The sequence below is a fragment of the Trichechus manatus genome, unplaced genomic scaffold (assembly GCF_000243295.1).
Source record: "Trichechus manatus latirostris isolate Lorelei unplaced genomic scaffold, TriManLat1.0 scaffold00015, whole genome shotgun sequence".
NCBI classification, from domain to species: Eukaryota; Metazoa; Chordata; class Mammalia; order Sirenia; family Trichechidae; genus Trichechus; species Trichechus manatus.
The window spans coordinates 26,069,963-26,089,523 of record NW_004443951.1 but is presented as its reverse complement, the minus strand read 5'-3'; the positions used below and the strand labels follow the sequence as shown (position 1 = coordinate 26,089,523).

The window sequence follows — 19,561 nt, the reverse complement described above, 5'->3', positions numbered from 1 at the left end:
ATGAATCAGTCAATTGATCAATGAGAGAATGAAGTAGAGACTTCCATTCCCCCAGCCACAGCTAAGAAGTCTGGAAGAGCCTCATGTGAGAAGTTTTCAGAGACAAGGCTGCTCCAAGTCCTGCCCACTGGCCTTTCTGTGTTTCCTCTCCAGGGGTAAAGTCATAGCTTGGAGCTAGACTTAATTCATGAGCTTCTCTCTCAAACCCAGGCAATGCCCACTCACCTTTGGACCTGGAGGTCCGTAGAGTCCCTGTTTTCCAGGGGGTCCCTAGAAGAAAGTAGAAGTCAGAGGTCAATGCAAAGTTGAGGGTCAAGTATAGGCACCATCTCTGAGCCATCCTGGGGAGGCAGGTGCAGTGGAAGGACCACCTTCACAGCCTCAGGCCCCCAGGCTGTGTCCAGCTGAGCTGTGACTGTGAGAAAGGATGACAGCCTCCCTCCAACAGAGGGGATGATAGCCTGCAAGGGAGAATGATGTCCCCTGGAAGATGGCCTTGTTTGATCATGTTGGCTGAGTTCCTTGTCACGGATGAAGGGAAGTGAGAAGAAGTCAGAATGAGAGGGTTGATCTGTGACATATTGGGGGGCCTGGAAAGAGCTGGTGCCCAGGAAATGTTTATTTGGAGTTTATCATTATTATAGTTTCTTCCGACCAGGTATATGGTAAAAAAAAAAAAAAAACAGATAAACTGAAAAACAAATCTTGTTCTCATCCTTGCCCCCTAGTTCCCGATTCCTTTCCCTAAGAACAACGAGGATTTCCAGTTTGCTGTATATCTGTCCAGAGATAGTCTGTGCATGCTGAATGGATAAAGAGGGGTCAGGGCAAGGTGGGGAACAAGAAGCAGCACCCTCAAGGGAAAGGGAGAAGCCCAGCACAACAGTACCTCTTTGCCAGCTTCACCATCTATGCCAGGTTCACCCTGTGGAGTGGAGAGAATGGGAGGTGTGATGAACTCCAGCCCACCTTGGGGTCACGTGCCTCACCTTGCCCCCGGGCACGCCCAGCCCCCTGCCGCACAAGGACCCACCGTCCTCCAGTCCTTACCCTGTGAGCACAGCCTGTGGAAACTTAGCCCCCAGCTCTAGCTCCACCTCACACCCCAGCCTGGTGCCAGAGCCCCAATGGATGGCTCCTGGCTGCCCCCAACTGTGAGTTCTATGAGGGAGGAGCAGACTGTGACCACCTGGCTCTGAGACCTGGGCATCTCACATGCCTCCTGGCTCTGCATATAGGTTGTGCTTGCTGAGTGAACGCATGAACTGTAAACAGGATGTCTCTGTCCTCCTGTGAGGTCCCGGAGATCGGCCAGGATGACCTAAGTGTGCTCCCTTTCCCAGGACAGGAGAGGCTGCCCCTTCTGCTGGGGTGCTGGGAAAGAGGATTCTATGACTGCATGGCATGGTAAAGTCATCCTGGGGCACTGGAGGCTCCTGAGCCTCCCAGAAAGGAGGGAGGAGGAGTAGAGGATCTGCCCAGGGCCCTTCGCAGGAATCAGAGTGAGGAGGAGTGGCGTGACTGGGACTTCCGGCAGAAGGGCTGACCGACCACCCCTATACCAGCTGGAGCCATTTATTCCATTCAGGCCACCAGCCCAGGGTCAGGCAAGGACCTCAGTCTTCGTTACCGGTCTCAGAAGACAGTCTGCTTTGGTGAAAGCACCCTGAACTGGGGGCTAGGAGACCTGGGACCCTGCATCAGCTCTCCCAGGAATCTTCCAGCCCTAAGAACTATCAGGTCCACCTGATGTGGTTTACCTGTCAGGAACTTTTGAAAGAGGTAGTATTGCAGAGTGGATACAAGGATACAAGTTCTGGAGTCAAGCAGACTGTGGACGTAGTCAGAGCTCGTCCACTCACTAGCTGTGTGACTCTGAGCAACCTATTTAATCTTGCTGAGCCTCAGTTTCCTCATTTGCAAAATGGGGACACTGAGACCTACTAAATAGGGTTGTTGCACAAATTAAATGACAAAATGCACGTTGAGCACTTAGCTCACTTACATCCAGCACATGGTCAGTGACCAATATATCATAGCTCTTAGTATTAAACATTAGCTGAGACCAGGAGTGCTTTCTGGGAAGCTGAGAAAGCTACAGCAGTAGGCTTCTGGTTCCTGACATTTACAAAAGTTGTCTGTGGTTACCAACAAGCTTCCCTGGGGAAGGGGCAGGGGCAGAACAGGGCCCAAGTCTCCTCTGTCCAATGAGGGATCAGCATAAGGCTGGAGTTGGTCCATCTCAGAGACAGTGATCTTGTGTGCAACTGGCCCAGTGCTGGCTTCAGGGCTTGTCTTTTCTTCCCAATACGATGTGGTCCTCAGCCACAAGCTCCATCCTGCCCTCTTGCCATGCTATTGGCCCCTGACTGCTTCTTCCTCCCTGGAGAGCCCAGATCTGCAGTGCTGAACGCAACTGGCAAAGCCAACTGACTCCTTCCCTGTGGAGCTGTGCCGTAGGATGCAGGGTCTTACCGGTGGGCCAGGGTGTCCAGGTGGGCCAGGCTGGCCCGGAATGCCTGCAAGGCCTCTTTCTCCAGTGGGTCCTCTGTCTCCTTTCATGCCCTAGAGAACATGAAGAGGGATGGTGAAGGGGAAGGAAAGAGGACAAGCAGGCCCCCACATAGCCAGAGGCAGACACCCTATCCTGTGCCAGGGACAATGTCCCCTATCTCCCAGGCCCCACAGGGGGAGGTGGCGCTATCTGAATTTGTGGCAGGGCCCTCGTGTGGTCTCCAGCCCTCTTTGAAGGCCTTCACCACATCCCGCTTGGGGAGATCTTTGGAGGCAGGAGCTGAGGCCAGGGGAGGAGGAGGATGGGACACAGTTCTCACTCTTCCTGCCTCTTGTGAAAGGATCCCACAGGAGACCACGGCAAAACTCCTGGGGCAGAGGGACAAGAGGAGCATGGCACTCACCACTGCTGAGATCCCAGATGGCCCTGGCAGGCCGGGAGGCCCCGGTGGCCCCTAAAGAGAGATGAGTCAATAGGATGGAAAAACACCTCCAGGGAGGCAGAGAGTGGCTGACAGCAGAAACAAGCCCTAAGCTTCAGCAGCTCCATTCTCTTCCCTGAGCCCTTCCTTCCCTTCTGGTCCTGCATTTGAGCTTCTGCCAGAAGGTTCATTCCCAGAGCCCCGGGCTGCAAGGTGCTGAGCACACAGAACCCTCACTCCTCCCACCTCCAGGGACCCGCTGAAGGGGTGATCTGGGAGCCACAGGCAGAGGCCAAGTGCAGACGGAGTTAACCAGGGGGCCTGGTGTCTTCTGAGGACTCCTGCTTTCTAAAGGCAGCCCCACTTCCTTCCCGTTCTGTGGGAGGAGCGAAGACCAGGAGCTGGGTCTGAGTAGTAGTGGAGTAAGGGGCAGGGGCTCAGCACCAACCCCAGTGTCCCCAAGAATCAGCTCTATAGCCTGGCACCAGGCCCTCTCCACTGGCCTCCTACTGCCCCCCTTACACTTGAGAGCAATGAGACTCCTTGTGGTTTGTTAAAACACCCAGGACAGCTCCCTCCCGCCCTACCTGGGCTGGGGCTGTCTGAAATGCCAGCCTCTCCCCATGGTCCACATTCTTGCCTTTAAGCCACAGCTCACAAGTCCCCTCCCTGGTCAGAGGTGACACCTTCTCTGAACCCCAGGGCATTCATCACTCTCTCAGAGCACTTCCCTCCATACTCCCAGAATGAAAGTTCTGGAAGCCATGAACTCTGTTCTACTCCTCTCAAGTCTCCTGGGGTGGAAAATTCCAGCACTGGGACAGCCAGAACAGAGAGAAGGAACCCTACACCATCTCAGCCCCAGCCTCCCATGAGCCTTCAATGAGGACACAGTTCAGAGTGTGTGGCCCTGAATACAACATTCCCTTTCGTCATCTGTAACCTGAGGGGCCAACTCAGGGCCTCTGGACCCTTTGAGATCTGTAAAAATAGTGACAGGGCCCTGAGAGTGTTACTTTTTGGTCATGAACTACTTTTAACATTTCAAAAAGCCTCCTGGAAATGGTAGAGCCAGCCACATGGGGCTGCAATAAGATGCCCGGGTGTTATTCAGCTCAGCACAGTCATACTGATCAAAGGCATCGATTGGCAGTCACCTGTGTTACTGGTGAGTAAAGTAGACAGGAAGTTCTTTATTGCTTAATAAATGTCCTCTCCAACTCACCCTATCTCAGTAAATGACACCACCCACTCAGCCAGTTGCCCAAGCCAAATGCAGGAGTTATCCCTGAGTTCTCTCTTTTTACCATCCCCCCTCCACCCGCCATCCAGGTCATTAGCAAGTCCTCTACCTCTAAATACATCCCGGACCTGTTCACTGCTCCCCGCTCCACTACAACCAAGCATCTGCTGCAGCAAAAGCCTCCTAGGTCATATCCCTGCTTCCAGCTGCGTGACCTCTCCCAAAGTCCTGACCACGCCTTCAGGGCTCCCCACAATCCCCATCACGTCCTTCTCTCTAAGCTCACCTTGCCCAGTCCCACTCCCGCCCTCTTGCACTATCCTCCAGCCACACACTGGTCTTCTTGGGGGTTCTGCAAGCACGCCAGGCTCCTCCCTGCCATAGGCTCTCTGTATCAGATGCTCCTCCGTGTGGAATACTCTCCCTCCAGACTGCTCAGTAGCTGGCTCCTTCTCGTCTTGCCTCAAATCAAATGTCACTTCTCCAGTAAGGGCTTCTCTAAAGTTGCCTCCCAGCCCCTCCCTGTAGTGTCACATCATTGCCTGATGCTTTTTGCGTTAATTTATTGGTTTGTTGTGCCCGCACAAAAGCTCTATGAGGTGGAGGGAACTTGTCTCCCTTGTTTGTGCTGTGGCCCCAGTGCCTGGAATCGTGCCTTGTATGGAGCAGGTGCTCAGGAAATACTTGTCGAGTGACTGAATGCCCCTTGTTGGGTAAGTAAACTCTAATGTGAGCAAAAAATAAGAAAATGGGGAAAAGTCACTGGATTAGTGAGCCCGGAGCCCCTTACAGAACTCCAAAGCCAGCATTGCTCCTGGGGTGGGTTCTTTGACCAGCTTGCCCACCACCATCCCACCCCAGCAGGATCCTAACTCTCAGAGACTAAAACAATTTAAAACAGTTTAACTCACAAGATGGCCTGGGGAGCCGGGTCTTCCCTGGGGTCCCATGGCACCAGGCTCACCCTGCAAGAGCCAAACAAAGAAAGGAATGACACAGACACAGACTTACTTGTGCACACGTGACTGTTAGGCAGGAGAGGGCTAAGCACAGCAGGTGGGAACCCCAAAGGCCAGAGAAGCCAGGTCAGGCCCTGGCCTCCAGAGTCCAGCCTCCCAGGGTTTGAGGGGCTGACCTTGCCCATGAGTATAGCTCTGCTTTTCTAGGTTGGTGACCCAACAGCCTCGAGGGAGGGTCACCCTTAAGAAGAGGAAGAAGGTTCAAGATGTGCAGTGTTGCGTGAAATGCCCCCAGAAGGCCGAGGAGAGAAGGCTCTTACCTCTGCTCCAGGCCGGCCACTGCTGCCAGGGGGACCTGGTTTTCCACAGTCACCCTAGAAGATAGAGGGGCAGCTAGAGCTCATCAGACCTCGACTTGGCACCCTCCACCCCAAGTTGACCCCATACTGGAGGGATCCTGCCATCTGCCCTAGCTCTGGCCAGAGGCCCTTTGATGCCCTTAGGCTAGTAGAGGGAGAAGCCCTGACCCAATATGCCAGGAACCGGTAGCTTCAGGAGGCTTGGATGCTGGGTCAGGTGGCACCTCCACCCAGGCTAGACTGCCAAGTCTGTCTGGGGTCAGGTCTCACAGACAGCAGAGAAAACCTGCTTGGCAGAAGCCACCAGGCCCTTACCTTAGGTCCTGGGAGGCCAGGATGTCCCGTTTTCCCTTTGAAGCCCTGGAAGAAAAAGCAGGGAACTGTCATGCTTTTCTGTCGCTCATCTCAACCAGGGGCTTCTCCCCACTCCTCCCTCCTCAGGTTAAACCAAAATCATAACATGATATCCATGGCGGATCTGCATTTGAGCTGCCCACCCACTCAGGCAGAGTCTGCAACTTCTCAGCCTTTGGGACCACCAAGCTCCCAGCTCCTTCCTACATCTCGACTTACCGGAGGTCCCATGAGTCCAGGGGGGCCAGGGAGACCAGGGTCCCCCTAGGAAAAGAGACCACAGGAATTGAGGTAGGATTCTCGTCCAGCTTGTACCCAACTCATTCGCTACTGCCTTGCCCTTTCTCCAACCCTCCTCCCCCAGCTACCCTGGGATGGAGGGACTGTCATGTGGGGCAGAGGGAAGAGTTCAAGACTGGCTCAGCCTCTGACTGGCTGTGGATGCTGGGTGAATCCTGACCCCATCCTGGGCCTTAGTTTTTCTTCTTTTGGGTACAGAAGGGGTTGAACTTGATGTTCTGCCCTTTGCCATGGCCCCATGCCTTTCAGATTCCACAGCAAAACCAGACCCCACAAGCCAGGGCTTGTTCAAGTCCTTCCATACCTGCAGCCTGATTCTTTCTGACACCCAGCCTAGTTTCTTTGGCTGCCTATATTTCTGGATATAAATTTATTCCCTTCGTGGTCCTGCCTTTGGTGAAGCCAGCACGTCCAACCAGGTTAAGGCTACCAGGAGAAGTGAGAAACCAAGGGGCTCGGGTGCCATCAGGGAGGTAGGGTGTGGTAGGAGGCAGATGGAGGGAAGGTGTGGGTACCCCCTGGCAAAGGGTGGGGGACACCTGAGTTCCCTTCATCAAGGTTCCTTTGACTTTGCTCCTGGAGAAGGAAGGGGGTGCCTGCCCTCCCCAGCTGTCATCTCACCCTCACGCCAGGCTTGCCGTCCTTCCCATCCAGGCCATCCAAGCCGGCAGGGCCCTGGAAGCAGGAAAAAGAATTTCTGCATGCCTGTGTTGGACCCCTAGGAAGTGGGAGGCATAACCCAGCCCCTCAGCTCTCTCCCCTTCTCACCCAACTCCCACCCTTACCAAATACACACATATGCACACACACACACATACTCATATGCCTGCCAGGCCAAGAGGGTCCACATTCACCTGAATCCCAGGAGGTCCTGGTGGCCCAGGGGAACCAGGCATGCCTGATGGGCCTGGAATTCCTTCGCTGCCCTGAAAAACAAACCCCCAACATAGTCAGTAGGGCCTTGCCAGAGGCTCTTGGCCAGAGGGAGGATGTCTGGTGACTACCAGAAGCCAGGACATCTGGCTTCTAACCCCAGTTCTGTCCTGGCCTAACTACGTAGATTCCACATACCCTCCCAAAGGATCTCTCTTCATCTGCAAAGGATCCCCCTTCCTGGCTACTCTGTGGGGAAGGACAGAGCCTATCCAGCCCAGCATCTTCTTCAGGACTGACCCAGGTACTGGCCCAGGGTGCTCAATGACATGTACTGAACTGAAAACACACATTCAATCCATACTGGTCCCAGCAATGTGACAAGCACTATGTGGGCTCTGACGTCCCCTAGAAGAATAAAGGGGGGAGCTGTTCTCCAGGAGTTCAGTCCTGTGAGGGTCCCAGGTCTACCCCAATCAAGGGCAATGTAACAGCCTATGTTGAATAAGGGGCTAGGTTAGGGAGTATCATAGAAGTGTCACCAGATGCTAGACTCTGAAGGATGTCTCAGATTTGGGCAGGTGAAGGAGAAAAGGGCATGCCAGAGGGAACCACAGAGAAAGGATAAAGGCTTGGAAGTAGTAACATGCCTGGCCTAGCCAGGGGGCCTGGGTGAGCCTATGTGAGAGGGTGGAGTGGGAGGGGAGGCTGGGGGAGTTAGAGACTGATTGGAAGGGGCTCTGAACACTGTGCTAAACTTTATTAAGCAGACCAGTGGTTTGAAAACTGTACTTCTCAGATCCCTGGGAGTTCCTGGAGGAGCCTTGAGGGCTGGGGATACAAAGTGAGGGCCCAGAAGGTAGGGCTCTAGGACCCCTACCCTTGCCTTAGCCAGAGTAGCTTCACTTATACCTGTTTTATAGATTGGGCTTTCACTTAAGCCTTTGTGTGAAGACAGGGCTCAGGACTACAAAATAAAGTCTGAAAGTCACTGCTATAGGCACTGGGGAGCCACTGAAGGTTCAAAGCAGAGGAGTGATGAGAGCAGACGTGTTAATTAGATTGTTCACTAGAGAAGGGAGGGGGAAGCAAGCAGGCCAGTGGAGAGGGCTGCTGCAGTCCCTCAGGGGGGAGAAGGTGGCTTCCCTTGAGCAATGGCTATGGAGTGGTTGAGGGGAAGAGAAGAGAGTAGAGACCCAGCAAAGGGGAAAAAGAACTCGGGGTGGGGGCATTGCAGTGCTACCTGTCACCGGGAGGGGTCAGCACAGCCCCAGGAAATGTCAGCCCCCACCAGGAGCTAGGGCTGAGAACCACTGGCCAGATGTTTGGGATCCTCCGCACTGACCAGCCTAAGGACAGCAGGTAGCAGTGGGGCACTGAGCCAGCTGGCTTTCTGGGGCCCAGTGAGCTCCAGCAGGGGCTGCCACCCAGGTCCACCATAGAGAAGGGAAGAGGCTGACACCCCCACTGCCTCCACTATGGCCCTGGCTCTGGGGAGGCAGTGAGGGGCCCTGGGGCTCTCCTGGGCTAGGAGGCAAGTCTCAGCTCTGCCGCTGACTGGATGTGCACTGTGGGCTGTCTCTGGCCTCTCTGGGCCTCAGTTTCCTCACCTGTACAATGAGAAGTCAGAGTAGGGTGGTCCTTCTACCTAGCACGTTCTAGCCCTGAAGCACTGTGCAGTGTGTGTTTTAGAGAAAAGAGGGTCTGGCCCCCACCCCCAACCCCCCCTCCCCCGAGGCTGCAGGCCTCCTGCCCATCTCTCTGGACCATGGTCAGAAGTCAGTCTTGGGAGCCTCTTATCCCTCCTCACCCATCACATCTGGGAAGCCAGAGGTTGGGCTGAGATGAGGATGTCAGCCCCAAATCAACGCAGAGCTGTCTCCAAAGTGCACCAAGCCAGACCCAGGGGCAGCCAGTCTGGGGCTCCTCAGACTGCTGCTCCTTCCCACCTTTGTCACCAGATCACAGGCCACCTCCTGCCCTCCCTGGGCGCTTGGGGACACCTGAGCATGGCCACCTTGGAGGTCCACTCCCCTTCCAGGCTGGCTTCCTCCACTGTTGTTAGACTCAGAAGGCAAATACCCAGAGTTCCTCCTGCTGTGGTGCATAGGGGGCTCCCAATTTCCATGGGCTTCCTCTTTCCTTCAACTCCTTGCCCTCCCCCTTGAGGTGAAGCTGGCCCGAGCTGGCCTGTCTGCATTGCATTCTAGTCATCCACCTCTCACTACACCCCTCTGCCTCTTCCCCACCCAACCTCCCTGCTTTTCGCCCTCCCCCAACAGACCGGGACCTCAGCTGCAGAGGCTGGCAAGAATCTTGGGCCCAGCTCCCATCCCTGGGAGCCCACTCGTCTGTCCAGCCCCTGCTGCTGCCCTGCAGTGGGCCCATCCTGAAGGTCTCTTTCCCCAGAGTTAGTCTTTGAATTCCCCAGAGGCCTGAGGCTAGGGGTGGGGCAGGGCTAAAGGGCTCAGATCACTGCACTTTGGCCAGCTTGGGGTCCTGCTTACCTTCTCCGCTTGGGGGCCAGGTAGGCCAGGTTCTCCAGCTTTGCCTGGGAGTCCAGGGGGACCCTATATCAACAGAGGAACAGGAAGGAATGAAAGTGGGCCTGGAAGGGGGAGTTCCCCCTTCTTTCTTCCTCCTGTTTGTGTTGTTAGTTGCCAGGGGGTCGATTCAGACTAACAGCAACCTCATGTGTGCAGAGTATAACTGCTCCATAGGGTTTTCAAGGCTGTGACCTGTCGGAAGCAGATTGCCAGGATTGACTTCTGAGGTGCCTATGGGTGGGTTCGAACCTCCAACTTTTCAACTAGTAGTTGAGAGATTAACCATTTGTGCCACCCAGGGACTCCCGTTTGTGTTAACGCTGTTGCTGATACAATGCATATTGGACTTCTTAGAAACACCACCAAGGAGAACTGGGTCTGGCTCCCTAGCCAGCTGGGTTGAGGCCCATACAGGAGGCCCTGCTCTCTAGGTCCTGGCTCCTGGAATCAGGCCTTGCCACCTAGGCCGTCCTCCCTGTTTCTTCCTTCCCCTCCCCAGGCCCATCCTCGCCCAGCCTGGCCTGGTCAGGCCTGCTCCTCCCCAGCAGGACTGCATCAGACAGGGCAGCCTTTGTGAATCCACTCACCGGCAGGCCTGGAAAGCCTGGCTGGCCTTGAAATCCCTATGGAAAGAAGCAAGCGACAGTTTACTATGCCATCCCCACTCTCCTGTCTGGCTGCCCAGGTGGAAAGAGTGACAGCGTGAGGCAGCCCCAAGTTCCAAGGGCCTGGGCAGGGAGGTAGCCCAGCCCTCCTCTCTGCCCAAGACGGATGGCAGGTAAGACTCTGGGCATGCAATAGGAGGTTACAACTCCAGGATGGGTGGGATGGAGAGGCTTGAACTGGTTACCCCTCCACAGGTACGGTGCCACCAGGGCAGAGGACCCAACCCCTTCCCTGCCTTCCCCAGCCATCTACTGTGGTCAGGACAGCCAACCAGTTCCAGTCACCCACTCACCTGGTCGCCCTTCTCTCCCAACTTGCCTTGGGGTCCTCTCTCTCCTCGGGGACCCTGTTACCGAGAGGACAACCAGCTAGAACCCATTCTTATCTCTCTCAGACTTTAGGGCAGGACCAGAAGACCTGTGTCCACAACTCCCTGTCTCGTCCCTCACTCACCGCTGGGCCTTGGGGACCTGGGATGCCTTCAGATCCTGGGGGGCCCTGGGGACACATAGGAGTAGAATTAGTCACTCTGGCTGGGGGAGTGGGACATGGGGGGATGGAGGAGCAGGGCACAGAGCAGGGGCAGGGGATGTGGCAGAGGCCCCTCTAAGTTGGCAGGATCCCTGCCCTGGTCTGTGCAGGCCTCGCCTCTCTTGCCTGAGCTACTGACCCAATCTTCCAAGGAGTCCCACCACTCCTAGCTCACTCCAATCCAGCCAGCAAACAGCTGCCATCTTCTCTTCCTCGGCACAGCTTTGATTATATCACTGTTTTGCTCAAAAACCTTCTACAGCCCCCTCCGTTAACTGAATGAGCGGCACGCTCTCCACCAAGGCTGGGTTCTGTTGTCTGTCACCAACCGTCCTTTCCTGTTTCGTGCCCGCCTCCCTTTCTTGTCTTCTGCCTTAATCTGCTCAGACTGCACTGTTCCCTGAACTTGCTCTACCCGTCCACACCTCGGAGCCTTTGCACGTGCTGCCCCTTCTATCTGGAGTGTTCCCCCACCATTCCGGGTCTCTTGAGACCTTACCAAATCATCAAGTGGCTCGGGCTGGTCCTGTGTGGTCTCTCCCTCTGGAATTCCCCAGGGCACACAACCACGGGGCTCCTCTCACTCAGTCTCAGCTCAGACTCCACCTCCTCAGATAGGCCTTCCTGACCCTCCATCTAAATAGCACCCTGCCCACAGCCCCAGTCCCTGACTCTCTCGCCTTCCTTCCCTGGACTTCTCCCTCATAATTCACGTGTACTTGTTTATCCATCTGCCACCTGCCTCCCCACCCTGGAATGTGAGCTCCTTGAGGGCAGGGGCTTGCCTGTGTTGTTCACCACAGTGTCTCCAGAACAGAGCCTGGCACCCAGCAGACCCACGAGAAACATTTGTTATTGAATAAATACATGACGGGGTTTGCCGGAAGCCACTGCTGCCTCACTGAAAGGTGAGACCAGTCCAAATCTGGCTGATCCCACATCTGAGATTCGTCACCTCAGACAAACCCAAGTTTGTCACCAGATGGACTTGGGTTCAAGTCCAGGCTCCACTACTAAGTAGCTATGGGACCCTGGGCGAGTCATGTCACTTCATAAGCCTTGGCGTCCTCATGTGATAACAACCCAGCTGCGCACTCAGCATGGGGCCTGGAACACACTACCAGTAAAGTGACCTTCCCAGGGGTGGAGGTTGTGAAGAGCCCTGTCAAGAGTCCAGCCCTGGCTCTCTCGCCCACCTGCCCGCCAGTTGGCTTTTGCAGGTGAGGAGAAGGTTCTCTGCCAGCTGACTCCCGGCCCCAATTCCCCTTGGCAGCTTAGGCTAGCCTGTCTCCATGAAACCTGCTGGGAGTCTCCTCACACCTTCCACCTCCGCAGCAACCAGCCTACGCTGACTGCTTGAGACGCAGCTGGAGCAACTCAGGGGGCAGGGGAAGCAGGGGCCATGGTCTCCTCCTTCACAGGCTGCTGGGAAAATCTCCAGTCTGGTGGTGGAGGCAGCAGGGAGGGGAACGGCTCCCTTTGAAGCCCTTCCTGCCACCCCCGTGCTGAGCTGCAACTCACCGATTCTCCCTTCTCTCCCACGGGCCCGGTGTAGCCCCGCTCCCCCTTGATGCCCTGAAAAGCAAGCAGAGAGAGAGAGCAGAATTAGCCCCGCGGCCTGCCCTTCAAGGCAGTAATGCGAGGGGTGGAGACTACAGCTGGCACCTAGGCTAGCACTTAGAGGCAGATGGCACCGAGGAAGCAGTTGGGAAGGAGCGAGGTGGGCTGCCCCAAGCACGCTGTTGTGGTCCCACCTGCCACCACCGTGCCTCAGTGGACGTAGAGGACACCCCCACCCAGCGGGCTCCTGCACAGGGATGGCACCTCTGCACTGTCTCCCCAACTCTGCCAACCCCCCATGAGGAGGCAGACTTTGGTTCTTGACGTATCTGGGCCTCTCGGGGTGCTCTGAGAGTAGCTGAAATAGGCCCCCCAAAGTGGAGTGGTGGGGCCAGGCCACGCTACCAAGGGGGCCCACATGTCCACAGGACAGGTGGCCAAGGCAAGGGCAAAAATGCTTGGAAAGCAGGGAGATGGGCTTGGAGGGTACCTGCTCATAAATGCCCAACCCTGGTCCTATCCTGATCACTGCCCCAAGGCTCTGATATCCCCAGGGCCAGGATCCCCTTACTCACTGGCAGTCCTGGGGGGCCCATGGCACCTGGGTAACCAGGCTGCCCTGGAGGACCCTGCAAAGAAAAACCAACATAATGGACCAGCCCCCACCCCCACCCCTACAACAGGTCTGTTCCCACCTCCTTGGGCAAAAGGATGCCACAGCCAGAAAATCGGGAGCTTCCACCCAGCAGGTGACCACCCACCCCAGAACAGCCACTGCGTTGGTCCGTTTCCCTAAGCCCCAGGTTTCTCAGCGGTGACCACCACCAGCAGGCCTGGGGCTGGTAGCAAGCACCAGCCTGACTGGTACCCTGGGAGCTGAGAAGAGAAGGCCAGGGTGTAGGATGAGGACCAGGGAGGAGGGGGTTGGAGGGGGTCGGAGGGGCAAGTGATCACTGCAGGAAGAGGGAAGGATAAAAGCCCCAGGTATGCTGGTGGAGGACAGGTGACATGGAGATTAGCCTCCTCTGATCCTGAAAGAATCAGAGGTGAGGGGCAGAGTGTCAGTAGAAGGAGTCCCTCCCATCTGTCACTCAGTGGCCGCCCTCATGGCCCAATGCCTGTCTCCCAGCGCTCTTCTTCTAGCTCCATTCCCACAGGCCTCTTCTTACCGGTTCTCCCTTTTCTCCTGTCAGGCCCCTGAGGCCTCGCTCTCCTTGAAGACCCTTGGAGAGAAAAATCATGAAAAACTGCAGGGAAGGCAGTCCCCACCCAGCCCCTGACTCCTTCCCCTTATCTGCAGCCCTCTGTTTCCACTCTAGGAAAAATATCGGTTGCTGGTGGCCCATAGGGTCCCCAGCAAGGTGACTGTAGGGGGTGTGCCCCAGAAGTGTGACTGTCAAGGTGTAAGTCCCCATACACGAATGCCTCTCAGGAGCATACTCCCCAGGTGATGTATGCCCCCAAGGTGGGTGACTCTCAGAGGGCACTTCTCAGGCAGGTGACTGTCATTGGCATGTCCTACAATGGTAACTGTCTGGGGTGCACCTATAAGAGGGTGACAGATGTGTGCTTCCCCTGAGCGGCAACTGTCAGGACAGGTGCCCCCAGAGTGATGTTCCCCAACAAAATGTATCACCAGATACCCGACACTTACCTGTCCAAGCCACCCCAAAACCAAAACACATCTTTGAGGAATGAAAGGAGAGACATGGGAGGGCTCCTCCCAGAGCGGTCCCTGCCACTTTGTAGGGGAGAGATCTCGGTCGCCGTCAGAGTCAGGGCTGCTGCCCTCAGCCCCTCACCCAGGCCTCGTCGTTTCACCACGCCATTAGAGCACCATGTCTATTACCCCTTCTCCCATGTGCCCTCAGGAGACGGTGCCCACACCCTTCCACAACACAAGACAGATGGCTAGACGGACAGATGGCCCCTTCACCCAAGCAAGCAGAAACAGACAAGGTCCCGCCAGAGATGAGGATGTGGGGACAGATGGAGCTGTGACAAGGAGGGGCCCTGCTCCCTGAGCCTCCATCACCAGGCCTGGGAGGAGAGGAGCCAGGCCCCAGGAACACGCAACCCGACAAACAGGAGGTTAGTTTCCACGACCCAGGAGGGAGCAACAATGAGGACGCGGGTGATTTAAACACACCTGTGACGACGACAAGGCAGAGCAATTAACGACACCTGGCAGAAGGAGCAGGCCAAGGCGCCGGGACACCCAGAAACCCCACGGGCTGATAGATATCACATCCCCAGCTTTGGAGCAGACTGGGACTGGAGCCAAGGAAAGGAAGAAGCTGAGAGTTTCCTCTAGGATGATGGGAAAGGTGTAGGCATGGCTGCCTTTAAGTCCCTGGGGTGCCTCTGGCCAGCCCTGCCAAGTAGCAGGGCACTGAACCTGTGCCAGCCTGCAATGTGAAGCCCTAAAGCTTTGGCATCTCTGCCGGGCTCTGGGCCAGGTGCCTGGCAGGGCCTCAAGAACTACTTTCAGCAAATCTTCAGTCAACACCAAAGGTGGGAGAAGCGGGAGGCAAAAGTGAGAAGGGGAGGAATAAAGGGGCCCCAAGAGGCACCGGCTTAAAATAAGATGGTAAGGTAGCTCGGGGGACTTAAGAGGAATGATGTGAGATTGTGGACTGGGGGAGAAAAGGGAAACCGAAGAGGGTAAAAGAGAGAAGATGAGAGGAAGAAAGCAGGAGAAGAGAGAGAGGAGGAAACAGAGAAGTCAGAGACTGGGAGAATGTCCAAGCTGCTGGGGCCTCAGGGAGCCTGTGTCGTTAGCTACCATGCCTGAAGGGGGACAAGGGTACACATGGAGGAGGGAGGCAGGGGCACAATAGGATGGAGACACGCAAAAGCCACAGAGACCTGGCTGGCGGGGGAAGGGAAGGAGCGCTAGGTTCTTACAGGCAATCCGGGGGAGCCAACGGCACCAGGAAAACCTGGGAGGCCCTGGTGGGAGAAACAGGCAGGTCACATCTCACAAGCACAGTAACCTGGGCGGTCTGGAGCTGGGGGTCATGGGGAGAGGAGGTCGTGGGAATATTTTCAACGCTGCTGGAAAAGATACTGGTTGATAGCTTGGCCTAGAAGACCTCTGCTCCTCCCCTTGGCTCCAGGAAGAATGGCTCCGCCAGCAGAGATGGAAAACACGCTTAGAGTCAGTCAGCCCTTCCCCAGGCTAGTGGAACACCCTCGCTGGAGTGGAAGCCCGTTTCTTTCTGTCCATCATGTCTGTCACCTGACCGCCATAAAAATGGCTCTAAGACAGCTCGCACCAGCCATTTTCTACAAAGAAGGCATTTTCAGCTCTTCCAATCTTTCCTAGTCATGTCCATTTTCCTGCCATATCAGCACCACAGAGCACTCCAGGGTAGATGCCCCTGGCCTGATGTTCCTGGTCTGGCCTTTGTAGACTTGTCCTAGAGCTGACCCTCCAAAGCAACAGAGAGCAGGTCAGTCTAAGCCCCTGGCCCCTGTAGGGACTGGTGTTATGGGGGGCATGAAGAGATCTGCTCTAACCTTCACTGTTCACTGCAAAGTCCACGTGCCTCCCTGGCTGCCGAGACCATGGGCCAGATGTCTAAGCCCTCCTGCCAAGGGCAGCCTGGGTCTATTGTGCAAAACACAGTAGGATTGTGGGAAAGCAGGTAAGAAAAGATCTGCCTCTGGGGGCCTCCCCTAAGCAGGACCACTGCTGGGCAGCAGGGCACAACAGACCAGTTCCAGAGGATTCATGGTGGAAGGGAGGAAGTTTCCTCCTTCTGCCTTGCCCAGCTTCCTGGGGACAAGGCAGGAGAATGGTGTCTGGGTGTTATGATCCCTTTGAGAGCTTCACAAGCAGGCCAGGGAACCACAGATACTTACAATAGGGCCTGGAGGACCTGGGGAGCCCCTCATGCCAGGCGGACCCTGCAAAGGAAGCCAAGGGAAATGGGATGAAAAGGCTCAGGTCCCACGGGGCCCCACAGTCTCAGCGGACATTCCTCCCTGCTCCCCCAACCAAAGTCAACAGAGGGCAGCTGACGTCAAAGCAGGACCATGGTGTTGAAATGGCCTTTCATTCAGCCATTCAACAAAACACTTATAGAGCAGCAATTATGTACCAGGTACTGGTCCAAGTGTTGGGGACACAGCTATAAACAAAACAGATAAGAACCCCTTCCTCATGGAGCTTACATTCTAGAGGGAGAGGTGGACAGTAACAAACAGAACAAGAACTGACACATAGTTGGTGCTCAACAGATACCCGTAGAATGTTCCAAGACTGAAGTCAATACACATGTCAGATGGTGATAGTGTGATGCAGGGAAGGGGGACTGGGAGGTCTGGGGTAGTTGTGGAGGGCCTAGTTTTTAAAAGGATCGGCAGGGAAGGCCTCCCTGAGAAGGCAACGTTTGAATAAAGAGCTGAAGAAGGAAAGAATGAGCCACAGAGAAGAGCATCCCAGGCAGAGGAAGCAGCTAGGCTGTGGGGAGGAAGAACAGCGAGGAGGCCAGCACAGCAGATGGGGTCAGAGTGGTAAGACCTTGGTGGCCACTAAAGCACTTCCAAGACAGGCGGGAGCCACTGCTGGAACCAAGCTGAGGTTTGGCAGGAATGAAATGGCTTTCAGGAAACTGACAGCTGTTAAGTGGAGGCAGCAGCCCCTCGGGGTCCTGCCTGGAGAGGGCCTTACCTCTTCCCCTCTCTGGCCTGGCAGTCCTGGAGGACCAGGTAGGCCGGGGCTCCCGACACAGTCTGGGTCTCCTTCGATGTTGTCCCCCTGGAGTGGGGATGGAGATGGTGAGAGTGAGCAGTAGGGCCCCTCCACATGGGGTCTAGGGCAGGGGCAAAGATGTTGTGAAGAGCCTACTCACCCGGGCCTCCTCAGCTCGTGGGCGTTCCCGCTCGATGAAGCACTGTAGAGGGCAGTGAGAGGCATTCTGTCAGGTCAGGGCAGCCAGGGAGCTCATCTGGCAAATGGCTGCCCCCAGCCCAGCCTCCTACCCGGGCGCAGTTGTCGAGGCCTGGCACACCGGGGATGCCCCGGTCTCCCTTCTCCCCTTTCTCCAGGATGGACACTGGTCCCTGGGCACAGTCCCCACAGATGGTCTGACGAGAGAAAGGGGAGGGCCGTGGGCATGGGTCAGAGAAGGCTAGGATGGGCGGGATGGGGGACCCTACTCAGACCCCAGAGCCGGGGACACCCTGCCTGGCAGTCCTCCCCTCCCCACCCACGTTCTCCCTCCCCAGCCCTGCAGCAGCCCTGCACCATCCTCGGGGTACTCAATCCCAACAACTGGCTTTGAGTTTTCTCCAAGAAGAAGTTTGGGTACAGCCAAGCCAAAGCCACTTTCCCAGACACACGTGTGGGAGGAGGCGGAGGGGCCTGCAGAGGGACCATCTGTCCCAGCTGTTCCTGCAACCTGCGCCCACTGTGAGGACAAGCAACGAGGAGCTGGGCTGGAAAGGTTGGCTCCAAACACCAGCTTCTCTGCCCAAGAGACATAGGAAACCGCTGCAGGAGGAGCCCAGCACTTTGCAGATGCTCCCTGGAATGGGGCCCGCCCTCCTTCCCCAGGGTAGACCCCAACTGCTCACAGCGACCCTGGTCAGCTGGGCCAGGACTCCTCTTTTCCAGGGTTTTAACCTTTGGGTCACAGACCCCTCAGAGTTTGATGGAAACAATGGGTCTTCTTCCCGAAAAAATAAAACCAACTAGTATACATTGGCCTACAGTTTCAGAGAAGTCAGGGAGCCTGGAGTCTATCCATGGATGGGCAGGGTGTCCATGGACCCATGGTGGGAACCATTGCTCTAACCTTCACTGTTCACTGCAAAGTCCAATGATAATGGCTGCCATTTACTTGGCACTCATGTGTCAGGCATTGAAATAGGCCCTTGTGCATTATCACATTAAACCCTGCCAACACAGCAAGGCAGGCAATCCTATAAAGATTCTGGGCATGAGAAAGTCGACATTCAAAGAGGTGATGTGACTTGTCAAGGGTGAGTGGGAGCCTGGATTGCCCCTGGTCTGTGAGGCCAAAGCTCACACTCTCTCCAAGAACCCAGGCTCCTTCAGGGCTAAGATGTGAATGCACGTGCTCGCTGGAGGCCCTGGTCAGCAGCCGCGTTGGCGCCATCTGACCTCTTCTCCAGACTGCACTCACTTCCTGTTTGGGGCCTTCTGCTGAGCCCTTGATTTAGAAGCCAACAGCTGAACTGCGCAGGGAGAAATGTCAATTCTGCAGCTGCAGTCAAACAGGGCTTGGGAGAGCCCAGGCTTGGCAGAGCCTAGGGAAGAAGAGCTGGGTTTTTTCGCAATGACCCCACTGTGACCCATCATGTAACTGCTGCCAGGAGGTTAACCCGACCTCAGGCTGCTTCTGGAAACACCTGCTGTTCAGAGCAGGAGCAGGGCAGGCAGTCCCCATAATCTACCCTGACTAGGACCCATTGGGATAGTGGGATGTCCACAGCACTGACTAGCCAGTGCCAGAAGAGTGTGGCCAGGTCAGGAGGGCTCTGGGGACTACAACATGAGAGGGACCCCGAGGATGCTGAGCTGCAACAGAGAGGAGTCCAGGGACATGAGGGTATTTGGAGGAGGCCTGAGGGGTTACTGTGCTCTCATCTCTAGAGGTGAATGATTGAGGAGGAACTATGTGGCCCTTGGTCAGGGAGGGTCCCCAGGGAAATCCCTGCCTAGCTTGGGAGGACAGACCAGGCCACGGCCCTCTCATCTGGCCCTGATGCTGTCTGTAGGTCCTGGCATAGGCCGACTCTCCCACCAGGCCCCAAGTCTGCTTTTCATACCACTAAAATTGCTATTCAAATCCCATCTCTCCCCGTATTCTTTCTGGACTGACCAGAGATGGGCTGAAGCCTTCTTCCAGAACCCCACCCAGTCTCATCATAGAAGAAACCTTCACAGCCCCTACCCTATCCCCCTACGGCTGCATTTGCACCCTCACCCCTCTGCTTTGGAAGCTGCTGAACCCTGTCTGGCCTGACCAGGGTGGTACGGGGGCCCCACTTCTGGCCTGATCTTCTACAGGCCTCGCACCCAGCCGCTGTGGGCCATTTTTAGGGCTGGCTTTTGCTGACAGTGTCCACCACTTGGGTACCTTCGCAGGATCGTTCAGACACTCAGTCAGCAGATATCGAGTGAGGGTCTGTTATGGGCCAGGCTCTGTGCTAGGTCCTCTTAGGTAGAGGCTTGTGAGCTCTCTGTAGGTGCCACACAGCT

The 19,561-nt window shown here is 55.9% G+C and overlaps 1 protein-coding gene across 1 annotated transcript in view; it reads right to left on the bottom strand.

Moving 5' to 3' along the window:
• The window catches only part of COL16A1 (collagen type XVI alpha 1 chain), a 50,908-nt gene that overhangs the window by 3,960 nt on the left and 27,387 nt on the right, over positions 1-19,561 (bottom strand). Inside the window, exons 44-65 of the mRNA XM_004372016.1 lie at positions 17,317-17,421; positions 17,187-17,228; positions 17,006-17,092; positions 16,195-16,239; positions 15,235-15,279; positions 13,497-13,550; positions 12,903-12,956; positions 12,289-12,342; positions 10,690-10,734; positions 10,529-10,582; positions 10,158-10,193; positions 9,532-9,594; positions 7,006-7,077; positions 6,773-6,826; positions 6,071-6,115; positions 5,813-5,857; positions 5,459-5,512; positions 5,091-5,144; positions 2,919-2,969; positions 2,476-2,565; positions 890-925; positions 226-270 (exon numbers count right to left, since the gene is read on the bottom strand). Coding sequence (XP_004372073.1) covers positions 226-270; positions 890-925; positions 2,476-2,565; positions 2,919-2,969; positions 5,091-5,144; positions 5,459-5,512; positions 5,813-5,857; positions 6,071-6,115; positions 6,773-6,826; positions 7,006-7,077; positions 9,532-9,594; positions 10,158-10,193; positions 10,529-10,582; positions 10,690-10,734; positions 12,289-12,342; positions 12,903-12,956; positions 13,497-13,550; positions 15,235-15,279; positions 16,195-16,239; positions 17,006-17,092; positions 17,187-17,228; positions 17,317-17,421 — 1,230 coding nt within the window. The remainder of the gene's footprint in view (positions 1-225; positions 271-889; positions 926-2,475; positions 2,566-2,918; positions 2,970-5,090; positions 5,145-5,458; positions 5,513-5,812; positions 5,858-6,070; positions 6,116-6,772; positions 6,827-7,005; positions 7,078-9,531; positions 9,595-10,157; positions 10,194-10,528; positions 10,583-10,689; positions 10,735-12,288; positions 12,343-12,902; positions 12,957-13,496; positions 13,551-15,234; positions 15,280-16,194; positions 16,240-17,005; positions 17,093-17,186; positions 17,229-17,316; positions 17,422-19,561) is intronic.